The 12,630-nt window shown below is 38.1% G+C and overlaps 1 protein-coding gene across 2 annotated transcripts; it reads right to left on the minus strand.

Moving 5' to 3' along the window:
* Positions 1-4,821: 4,821 nt before the first annotated feature.
* On the minus strand, positions 4,822-12,630 carry LOC141814320 (oxysterol-binding protein-related protein 2A-like). Of its 2 annotated transcripts, none has more exons than XM_074702256.1 (10): positions 12,205-12,630; positions 9,715-10,077; positions 9,484-9,577; positions 8,705-9,126; positions 7,993-8,148; positions 6,511-6,678; positions 6,295-6,435; positions 5,994-6,221; positions 5,801-5,914; positions 4,822-5,419 (listed from the first exon to the last, which is right to left on the minus strand). In XM_074702256.1, the coding sequence occupies exons 1-10, from the start codon at positions 12,589-12,591 to the stop codon at positions 5,273-5,275; spliced, it is 2,220 nt and encodes a 739-aa protein (XP_074558357.1). In that variant the 5' UTR covers positions 12,592-12,630; the 3' UTR covers positions 4,822-5,272. The 2 variants fall into 2 exon arrangements, with proteins under 2 accessions (XP_074558357.1, XP_074558358.1); XM_074702257.1 differs by lacking the exon at positions 12,205-12,630 and adding an exon at positions 11,464-11,594.

Raw genomic sequence — 12,630 nt, forward strand, 5'->3', positions numbered from 1 at the left:
GATCAAAAGGAATTTGATTTTAAAATTAGAGGGAGAAGAGAAGGTTATGGAAACTCGTTCTCCCTCTAATGGTGAATTTGGAAACTTCCTAACTCTTGGGGAAACTTAAGTGTAGAGGGAGCCTAGATGTAGGTCTCGATGCATTAATAACATGTGCATGAGTATTTTAGTGTTTTTTTATTTTTCTAACTGAAGTAAATTATCAAACATCAAAAAAGGGATATTGTTATTGCAATCATGACCTAAGTGGTCCGGTGTGATCTTGCATTTTGATATTTGGGCAAAGTGTTTAAATTAGACTTCACCTAAATATTTGATGTGTTTGAGTGTTCAAGGACTTGCAAAAACACACATAAAGCTTGGAGAGTTCATATGTCAATGAAATCGAGTGATGACTAGCTATGGCTTGGCGTGGCCGAGGTGATACACTTAGTGGTTTGGATGTGCAGTGAGATCATAGAAGGATGAACATCTGAGGGACCATTGGACAAGGAGCACTGAGATAGTATTGGAGCAAATCTAGAGTGATGACCTGGCGTTGGCACAATCTGGTTGGCAGCTCAATGGCTCGAGGCCCGTAATGATCAAAGAAGTTGTATGAGGTAGATTGAGGGACTACAAGACAGGGAGCATCAAGGCAACAAGAATGACAGTCGATGGAGGCAAACTATATAGGCAAGAGGCGCAAAGATGGCACTTGGAGGAGCTAAGGGCTCAGGTGTGTCCGAGCAACTTATGATCTGACGCGAGATAGTCGATGGTAAAGACAAGCTGCAAAGAATATAACTCTGGTAAGTTAAGTGTTGGGTGACCTATATCCATAGGGACGAGTATAAAACTCAACATAGGTAGACTCAACCTTAGAAGTGATCGTAGTCAATGTCAACAATCGATTATGATAACTAGTGACTAGAAAACCTATTACCACAAAGTGATTCAGGATTTAGGGTTTGACTAGTCGATTGGTATGGAATCCAATTGATGTTGACCGATAAAACAAGCAATCCCAAAGCTGTTATAAGCCAGAGTTTGTGATTTGAAGCAGCTGACTAATGTGGAACTAAGTCCATTGATAGATCAACAAATTGATTTTTTGGTCGTAGTCAATGTCAATAATCGATTGTGATAACTAGTGACTAGAAAACCTATTACCACATAGTGATTCGGGATTTGGAGTTTGACTAGTCGTCTGATATGGAATCCAATTGATGTTGACCAATAAAACAAGCAGTCCCAAAGTTGTTATAAGCAAGAGTTTGTGATTTGAAGCGACTGACTAATGTGGAATTGAGTCGATTGATAGATCAACAAATTGATTTTTTTTCTTATGTTCGTGACTAGGTCGACTAGAAGTTGATTGATGACAAACAGTTAACTACTAATAAGTTTCCAATCGACCGATTGCTAATGTGGTGCGATAATGGTCAGATTGTGCAGGAACAATTGACTAATGGTATAGACAAGTTAAATGTTGAGCAATAGGGCAGCAGATAGACTTATAGCAAGGTTATAAAAGGAGTGGTGGGATGATTATCCTGAACTACAAAATATCGAAAAGGTCTTGTCCACTAATGAATCTGCAATAAGTGCATATAGACCACCGCAGGATACGGAAATGGAGGTACCCGGATATACACCAGCAACAGGTGCTAGGGGATGGGCCTCTAATTTAAGTGATGCATTGCTGCCAAAGAAGCCAACAAAATGGAACAACAGTTCTGAGTGGTTTCAGTTACCCTCTGCAAACATCAACAGAGGATCTATATTCGTCATGCCCTACGACTTTGATGTTAAGGTATTTCGAAAGGTGGGAAAGCTCAACCTTATTATTAATGGCTGACAAAAATATTGAGGATGCAGAGAATAAAATTTTATATATAGAAAATCTGCTGGGTGAATCAGAAAAGAAGATGTTCATGACATGGAGAATGAGTTATCCTGCAGAGTATGAAGCATTGAAATCTTCTGCATTGGGACAAAATGGAACACAGAACATCCTTAATCAAATAAGGATGATATTCTTTCTTGAAAACCCGAAGGCTGGCACCACGGATGAGCAAGATGCGGCATACAAAACACTAAAGAGCCTAGTTTGCAACGAGATGACAGATAAGGCTTTATTCAGATATATGAATGATTATTTTCACTTAGCATCTAAATGTGGCAGGCCATGGGCAAACGAAGAACTATCTTCGGAGTTCTTTACCAAAATGCCTAGAACGCTTGGCGACAGAATTGAGAAAGCGTTTAAAGAAAGGCATCCTACTAATACGGTAGGAGTATCTGCCCGAATTGTGTTTACAAAAAATTACCTTATTGATATGTGCCAGGAAGCTGTTTTCCAAAGCAAACTTAAAAAGATGAATTTATGCAAGAACACCCCTGTTCATGGTGTTTATGGGAAAGAAAAAGTATAAAGAGGTATGGTGCTCGTAGAAGTACTACTTACAATGGGAAGCCTCACAAATCCCATGTAAGAATTGAGAAGCAGAAACACTTGGCGAAAAGAAAAAAGGTCCTGTAAGTATTATTTTGTAACTTCATCTGAAATAAGTGAAGTACTTTTAATTTTAAATTTGCTCCATTAATTGCATAATTACTCTTGAGAGATTCTGAGTAAACTATGGAATTTTTACTGCTAAAGACATCATAGTCAGTTTCATAACCTGACTCATCATCTGATGATATTTGCTGCTGCAAAAATTGTGAAATTATGTCTTCTTCCTCTCCCACCATGTTTTCTGGATAAAGGAGTTGCTCCTTTTCCACAGCTGCCAGCGCAGGATAGTCGTCTTCAGAATCATCAAGAATGGTAATAACAGCGACTATATGTTGTTCATCATCAGTCTCATCATCATGTGAATTATACCGAGGTGGTTTTGAGGAGGACGCCGCTTGGTAAGTATGGAATTGAAGCGTGTTGCTGCCATCATAGTTAGAAGAAGTAATGAATGAAGAGGGTAACATAGGAACAATTACCCTTGATGGCCGTAAGTTCCATGAAAGCCGTTGGAACTTTGCTGATGATTGTTTGGAAGCGTCTATAGCTTTAACACCTTTAGATCTTAGGTATTCAGCCACTTTGTTGACTTGAAATGCAAATCCAACATTAGGAGTGTTGGATAGTCGTGCGGTAATGCTTCTTGTAATTAGCAGATTAGCCTCCGCCTCTGTCCATGCGTCATAGCCACGCGTCTGTATGGATATCTGTATATGCCTAAAGAAATCCTTTATAGTCATCATTATGTCCGGCATAATATAGATTAATTGATTTCCTTCTGCTAAATCAACCTCCATAGCTGCTATGATACTTCGCTCATCAGAACTCCAGCGAGTATCCCTGAACACAATTAGCGCCATGGTTCCAGCATATCTTCTATGGAGTATTTGAAAACGCACCTGTAGTATACCCATATGGATATACTCTAGAATAGGTATATTATTCCCTATGAAACTGAAGAGGTATTCTTGAAATGCTAAGTATGGGAAAGAAAAATGATCTACATTCTAAAGTTGTGATGTTGGGAAGACAGAGGAGTTGTTTGCTGAAGGTCACTTTAGCCAAGGAAGGCGTTCAGACCGTGTCAAGACTCGGAGATCTTCTAGTATCCTCCATCAAGAAGTAGAACCACGTGAAGTACTTGTCATACTTAGCATGATAGTTGCCTCTGAAGGATCAGAAGGAATTACACATACCTGGTAAGACGTACGAAGCAAAGGAAGATAAGAAGCAAATGTAAGCATCCTATTAAGGGTAAACCTATTCTGTTCTTTTAACTAAAAGGCCAATTTTTGCATGAACTCAGACCTTAAAGAATTTGAGAAACAGTTTAATTTGTGGAGAAATCACTGGTATGAAAGAAAAAATCTAGACTACTTAAACTTGGAATCTTTATCAAAGGAAGATTTTGCTCATAACCTGCAAGTAACTGCATACAGAGTTGACCTGGGCAATAAAGCTCTTTTTGCCATAAGTAAGCAAAACTGCATAAATATTTTAGATCTGCGAACTAAATTGCAGGAGCAAGAAAGTCAACTACAAGAGATTCCAAAGCTAGCAGAAATCATAAAGCAACAGCGAGCAGATCTGAAGGATTTGCTAGCTAAGCAAGACTTACTGAAGGAGGAGATCTTGCGACTTAAGCAAGATTATCTGGCAAGGCGACCTCTGTCCAAAAGGGACGTTGAAGAACTGGTTGTCAAAATCAGTGAACAACCCAAGACTATCAACAAGCAAACAGAAGCTATTACCAAAGAACTATCACAAAAGGTGGATAAAATAGATGAGCTGATTCATTACTTGAAGGAGTCTATTATGGGATGAACCCATTAAAGGACTCATCTGAATACAAGGAGGCAGTCGAAGCTACATCTCAAGGTTGGCCAGAAAACGGTGTGGGTATAACAGAGAAGGAGACGGTACAAAACTTAGCATCTCTTTCTAGACAACTTAATTCCATACTCTTTGCTGAGCTTCTTGAGTTTCTAGACAACTACATTAGAAACCAGATACATACATACCTATGAAGATGATCGAGATCGAGAGGTTGAAACACCTTCTTGCGTTATTCTGAAATAGAAGTACAATTTACAAGGTTTTAACTTTTGAGATTTTTGATGACAAGAGAGATTGCTTTCGACATACTAAGAGAGAAGATATTTGTTTTCCTCTAGCAAAGAGAATATCAAGGTTACGTGCATCCGAACCAAAAATATATATATATATATATATATATATATATATATATATATATATTTTAATGTAGCTCGAATGCTTAAAGAAAACATGAATGAAGTCAAATGTTGATGGGAGAGGTAAAATGAAAATCAAATACGCCCTTTGAAAAATATAAAACATAAGTGTATCTTTTAAAAATTCTAAAACTTTAATTGCATCATTTGGTCAATTGCCGAAAAATGAATTGCTATGATCATTTTATTGAAACCTTCATTGTACATAACCTGGAACTTTGGCTGCACTCCTCTTGCCACAAAATTCTCTGCCTTCACCTCCTTGGCTAATTAACACCTTGATTGGAAAGGGGGATTGAATCTATAGTTTGAAGACAAATAAATTGCCAATGCAGCAAATTGAAGGAAACAACTATAATTCTATGAATAAATACTGCTCTCGATTGGTGAGATGCAACTTCCTGTTCCTGGTATTTCATAATCTTCTGAACAAATTGTGACTCCTGCATAGGAAGGAGGTGGGATGTTGAGCAGTGCCAACCTGAAGGAGTATCAGGGCTTGAGGTAGAAGAGTGCGGCTTTAAAATTCACCAAATATGTTTGGGCATCCATCCCACTTTTTCTGCTCTCTTGCTTCCCAATAACCGCCGATGTAGCGGTATGAACCGTCTTCGCCTTCTCTTCGGAACCATCTTGGCTTCCAGCCGGTCTCTTGCATTTTCCTTGCCTGTCGAAAACAATTTGAGATAAGCATCAGAGTAATCAGACCAAGAAATAGCTTTTGCAACTTCAACACAGCTCCTCTGTTTGGTGATCATAGTTAAAATTGTATTTGTTTCAACCTCTCCAAATATAAGCATGTCTATGCAGTTCATATGATCCCACCCGAGAATTAAGAACAGCATTTAGATAAAAACCCATGTTACTTAACCTTGGATACAAGTATCCGACACGGGGTGCGTATCCAAGTGTCTAACAAGGCTTTGGTAAAAGAATTTACACATGAGCAATAGAAACATCGAGGGTCAGTATCCAACATAGGTACAAAGTGGATAGGTGAAGTGTTTAAAGTATCAGGGAGACAAAAAATTAAAGAGTGCTTGATTACCATTCGCTGCCTTTGTTCAAGCCGTAACTTCTCTGCATTTGCTTTCTCATACTCACCATTTTCCAGATGCCTCTGGTCTGGTCGAAGTCTTGAATCTGTAGGTGGGAGTTTCTCCTTGATCCATGATGAAACATTTGCATCAGACAACCATGAGAAAGAACGATAAAAAAAATAACATGTTTTGATCTGACACCTGTAGCTCAGAAGTTAACTCGTTCAGTGTAATTGCAAATGATGTTAAGTTGTATCGTGTTGGATTAGCAGGAGGGTCGCTCCTTTTCCATAGCAAATAGGCATCTTCACTAGGAATAGCAACCTTGTTCAAAACATCAGTTCCTTTACAGTAATACATTCTATCATCCCATTTTCCTGTCAAGGACGCTACTTTGGTCTTGTTTGCGTCCTCAACAAAGCCAACCACCTATGAAATAGTTAGCTCAGTTCATATTATGTACTTGGAAGTAAGACCAAATGCAAAGTAGTTTTCTTCTTACTTGCCGAGGATTACGATCAAGAAGAGACTTCTCCTTAAATCTGAGTTGGCATGAAAACATTCTGTTTCCTCTTATGTTCATGATTCCACGGTGTTCACAGTAGAGTTTGCCAAATATGAGATTGTAGATGGTGGTTGTGACCTGAAATATATAATGTCAGAACATAATGAAAAGCTTAAGTCGATAAGATTACATGAGAATGCCAAGTTAACAAACCTTACTCCACTGGAATATCTCACCATCATCAAATTCTAGGGTCAAAATGCCGACGGGATCAAGCTGGATAGATTGCCCCCAGAACTTTGAGGTAAGGTTGCTATCCCCCCAAAATTTCCAACCTTTGCCTTCACAGTGGCAGGCAATGAGCATCGGATGATGGCTAACCTAGAAATTAAAATGATGAAGAAGCTGATATCCAATTCAAAGCCTTCTCTTGACTGAACTGTGAATAACTTTAAATTTTTTTGGGGGGGAATGAATTTACACAATGTTCCTGATAACTTTTTTTTACACAATGTTTTAGAAAGGAAAACCACATAGAAATTAGCAAAAATAGCTGAAATGGTATGAAAAAATCTTTTTCAAGGAATATTACTCTAAGATTCCTTTAGTTTGAGAAAATAAATAATGATGGAAAGATCTGAGAAATTTTAGGAATCTTTGCATGGGTCATATATTCCCAAAATATGTTTGATTAGACATAAGATAAGATTACAGGAAATTACTTCAAGGAAACTAAAAGAGGCAAATTCCTGCATAACTATGCACAAATTTCATTGCTACTCTCAGATAAACAAACCTAGCAAGTGTCCATCTGAAAAAGATAGTTAGCCAAACATCTATTCTCCAGTGACTACGATAACATGAATTCATGCAGTATTAGTCAGTAAAATTCAAGAATAACAACTGTATCCTTGCTTGGTTATCCAAATGAAACAAGAAGTCATCGTGCACTAAATTAATACGTTAGGTTGCAAAGGAAGAACTTCTTCCCCAACATTTTGTAGTCAGCTAAGTGGTTTAGCTCTATATGAATCAGGTTAGTATCCGCTAGTTAAACCTGTGTAATCTACACAAATATGGTTGCATGCTCTTAATCAGAACATAATCAACAGAATAAGTTGAGATTCAAATAAATGTAACCAAAACTACAGCAAATTAGAAATGGACATATAACAAAAATGTTAATCAAGGAAAAGTTAAAAGATTTATTATTTAGTGATTAAGCAAAAGCTGATCTTACAAGCTTCAGAATGCAAGATAGAACCATAATTGTTCCATAACTTTGTAAATTTATCATAATGGCAGGTAACTTGACGCTGATATAGGAGAAAGGAAAAAATTAATTCAATCTATTAGAACATTGAAAAAAGTTTCAGCATTCTAGCCATAACATCAGACAAATATCAATAATTCAAATTGAACCTAGGTACCATCACATCTTTCGTAATACCAAATTATTTTAGATATATTTTTTAATTGAATTCTCTTCCATCATGCCCTCTCCTTCACACTTTATCTAAATTTATTCAGCTTGTGTTGTAAAATAGATAGGCCATTGATCAGCAGGTTTTCCCTAACTCTTTCATCTATCAGATTATACTTAATTTCTAGAGAATAATTAAAAGAAATCTGAACATGCTATAAGAAATTGATCTGAAAATGTTTATAAGCATGTTGAACATGTTTGGTACTTACCTTTTCTGACATGAAACGGATGCCCTTTTCAGGAAACTCAGCTTCATATGTTTCTCCTAACAAAGGGTTGAAAGGTTTGCAAATTCGACCAATAGAAGAAGCATATGCAGAAACTGCAAACGCTGCTACCTTCAGAACTCTCATCAGACTGTTCCCCTAACAAATAGGGGTAAAACAAGAAATACAAGTCAGGTTTTATAAAATGGAATTGCATAATATGGGATGAGGATTGTAATGATGCCAATTTAAAATTTTATTATGCTCAGACTTAGATTTATATCCTTCTAAGGATTCATCCACGAGAATGAATCGGAGAGGAGAGTCAAATAAGGTACGTTGCTCAGATTGAGTCCAACCAGCTAAAGTCATTCATCAGATAATAATCTGGAATCCTGGACACTAACGTTATTATAGGAGGTACTAAATTTGAATTTGCATATGAACTCTAACATTATAGAATGGAATTGGATGAAATAATTTTAGAATGGTATTATAAGATAATTCTTGCTGAAAATTAACCATGCTGTCAGAGGTAGGAATAGAATTCTCTATCTGCATGCATCATTTTTCTAGCTGGAATTCTGATTTTTAAATGGATCATCTAGTCAGGAAAATTATTGACCTGTACAAAACTTTGTTGAAGCTATCATCGGACAGCTATTTATACATGAATGCATTGGCATCAAATAAGATAAGCAATGAATTATCAAACCTTTTGGCCATATTCATAGGCTTCATCCAAAAGGTGTGAATACTCGAGCTCTTCAAAACACTTCTGAAGGGATGACAATGGTTCATTGAAGTAAACTGGTAGACAAACACGTGTAAGATCCTTACCAACATTGTCTTTAATCAAAGACCAAAGACCCACACTTTTCTCCTCCTCAATGGGTTCTGGTAACTTCTTTCGTCTTTCAGGATAAGAAATTACATCCTGACAACCTTTTTCTTTGGAGTATATTATCTCACCAGTGCCATTCTTGCTTCTCACCCTTGTCAAAGTAGCACAGGAATCAGATCCAGACTTGTCACTGAAGCCTTCATTTGTATCAAAGAAAATTGGCTCATCATCATCCGAAATGTCATCAGTTTCTTGCTTTTCTACATCATCTGATGATTCCGTTGTGCTATATTCTGGAGAGCCAAAGAAGACATTAGCAGGGAATATAATTTGAGCAGGCCTCAATTTCTGTTGCTCGTTTATGTATTGATTTAGTTGATCACATACTATCTTATATTATCTCATTGTGGTAAAATCTATCTAGTATGGATGGCAAAATACATTCAGACATGATGATGTCAACGAATAAAAATAATAATCTAATTATTGAAACTCCTAAACCATTTGCTCATTTATAACAAGTGCAACTTGAATGACATATGGAAACAGTTAGCAGTTCAAGCACCATTACAGAATGTAAATATTGCATATAAGCAACATAAATGATCATCATGATGAAGCAAAACTTGGAAAATAGGAGTAAGTTATACCGCTGTATTTTTCATGTCCAGAACAAGCAAATTCAGTTTTCAATAGCTGCAAATGACCACCACAATTTGTTTCTTCGTCTTCAGTGTTAGTGTACTGCAAAAGTGCATGTAAAACTCTGCATGTTATACATATTCCAGCAAATATTACATACTGTTGTGGAGTAAAAATATAAATAAATTTTCTCTAGGAAAAACTTGCTAAGAAGAATAATTAAAAATTGAATTTCTTACCACTAAATGTTGATCAACAGTTCCAAGAAACTTTAGGTGTTCTTCATACTGAAGCTTTACTCGTCTATGATATTCTGAGAGTTCTGACAGCATAATATGTTCACAGTCTCTTATCACATCCTCCCTAAGTCCCTCAGCGTTCATATGATCTCTAAGTCTATCAGTTGAAAATGTTATACCATTTGAGAGAGAAGAAATTCGTTCACTCAATGTTCGAAATGAATATACACTCCTTGCCAAGACTAATGCCTGAATCCATGTTACACGATCTTTCTCTGAATCAGTTCTCAGATGAAGTGTCTTTGTGCGAGAAAATATATAGAACCGTCTATCATCAGACTTGCTCTCTCGAAAAGATGAAACCTAAGAGGAAAATCAAAAATAAATAAATAAATGCAAATTGACAAGTGAGAAATTTAAGAAATTGAACTTAAACAAATGAAAATCCAATCCAGCATAGCCACAAAAAAGGCTCGAGATGTACTAGTGTAGTCCACCTATCTAGTTTAACAAGATATTTTTGTGAGACAGGAAGCCCAAGAACCAAGGTTTGTTAAACCACAAAAAAGTAGACTGACCTATGGATGTGAAATGTAAATGATGTCATTTCTTAAACATTTGTGTAAGCCATGTTGTTTCCTAAATGCATGTTGGGCAACTGATAAGGTAGCAAAGAAATCTTACAATTGGTGAAGGAAATTCTAAAATCATTATAGCTAAATATGGCAACTAGAATGAACACCCATTGGATTTTGTTTTGATTCTTTTTATTCAAGATAATAACCGAAGCAAACCACAATTACAGGCAACAAGTTAAAATCCCATTTCATTGTATTGTTTAAATAAAATTAGTATAGCAGCCATTGTATTGTGATGGTACATTGGTAATATTTAGCATCTCATTCATGATCCAGGATATGCCCTGATGCATTCCACTAATGCAGATCTGACATGCGTCTCTTTTCCAGTTTAGCACATAAATCCTTGAGTACTGTAAATATGCCAGCAAGTAAATGTAAATCTAATCCTTATGACAACTAAGCTAGTTCCATATATCTTGAACTAGTCATCTCCATGCACTTACCTTCTATGCCGCCATGCCCCTAAGCCCCTTTGGAGCCATTGCCTGAGATTGATTTCAATCGATTGATCAACTTATATTTCAAAGAAATTGTCTTTGGCCTCTTTGAATTCACACTGCATAATCATTTATCCATAGTTATTCCGAGTTATTAATTTGTAAGCTCTCACGAAACTGCTCTCAGATATCTTCTAGTTACTGGCATCACCAACTAAAAGTAGATGCTCGCCAACCTTCATTTTGGCAACCAAGATTAGTTAAGATGGTAGTTCCGAGCGTTTCATTTTTATACCATGAAATCCAAAAATTTTGCCAACAATTCAGATGCTTAAGATTGTTCGGGTAACCTAAAGCAGACAAATTGAGCAAACTGCTCCAATTAATATAATTGAGCAAACTACTCCAATTAATATAAAAGAGGACCACAAAACTAACAAGTCACAACTAAGTCCTTAGTTAAAGCGACCATCAAAGATAAGAGGGAGCGTAGTCAGTTTCTTACAAGAAAAAATGTTCGCACTCGGAAACACGAACCAAATGCCGTATGAAGGGGAAAAAAATATCGAAGAAAGAATAACAAAATAATTTACATATTCGACTACAAAACTACAGATCTGCCTTATCTATATGCCTCAAAGGTAACTTTTTTTTTCCAATTCAAGGCTCACCAGATCCGTGCAGCCCGTGTCCCGATCCAGTTGTTTCCCGGAACGAGCATGAATAGTGTACTGATCCCCAGCGACTGATACAACACTATCGACAAGCAACCACAGGCAATAAAATGTCCAAGCAAGACGAAACAAATCTTCGCTTCCATGTTACGGGTCAAAACAACGCTGAGCTGCCCCCTACTTTATAAGTTACAACCAAAGACTGGAGCGCCTGGGTACAGCCTTGGTAGGCAATAAATTAAACTCTCGGATGGATGACCCACTCTCGAAAAGTCACCTCTTTCACCGCGAGTGAGGAAGGGTAAAGGAAAGGAACGAGATAAAAGAAAATTCATCGTGGGAAATGAATTTCGAAGTGGGGAAAAAGACACTTTTTCGTCTATTCCTAAGAAGATGGGTAAGAAATTGAAATAACTAAAAAAATTCCTTGTTTTGCTTTTTTTTTTTCCTTTGGGTATGATGAATGGAAGAGGGAGATCCAGTTCTTTAGCCCCACGGAACTCCAAAGCGTGAGAATCGCATGCGAGCGAGACGAACGAGGAAATCTGGCGATGCTTGTTTTGTCGAACACGTAAATTCCAAATTTTCCAATCAGCTCAGCATTTTGGCTCATTCAATTTTCCGGATCTGATGCAATGCCAGTCGAGGGGATTTCTCTTTCGTAGGGATAATTCAACAGATGGGGAAACTTCGCGTTTTCCATAAAAATGAGGTAGATGATCGGGATCCGCCGCGTACCTTGAGATAAACGATGCCGACCGACTTGGCGGACGCCTTTTTCCCGGCGGCCGCTCGGGAGGAGAGCTTCGTGGAGGAGTCTCCGATGATCCGGACAACGCCGTCCTCCTTCGTAGGCGCACCGTCGCCGGGGCGGATCTTGGAGTATGAGAGCACGCCGCGGCGGAGCGAGAACCAGCGTGACCGCCAGCCGCGGCCATAATTGGTCCACTTGTAGAGCACGCCAGCCACAGCAACTTCCTCGCCGCAGTTCGGCGCCTGTTCCGCCTCCGCGTCGTCTCCCCCGGCCGGCGCAGGGTCCGGGGCCTCCGGGCATCGGTGGCCGACGTCGCTATGGCGATCGAGGACGATGCAGCAGAGGGGGTGCATCGCCCTCGCCGAGCTCATTGCCGCTCTCCGCAATGCCCGATCCTGCAACCGATCACG

The sequence above is a fragment of the Curcuma longa genome, chromosome 21 (assembly GCF_044706935.1).
Source record: "Curcuma longa cultivar G26 ecotype Majalengka, Jawa Barat chromosome 21, ITB_CL_G26_1.1, whole genome shotgun sequence".
In the NCBI taxonomy this organism is placed as follows: Eukaryota; Viridiplantae; Streptophyta; class Magnoliopsida; order Zingiberales; family Zingiberaceae; genus Curcuma; species Curcuma longa.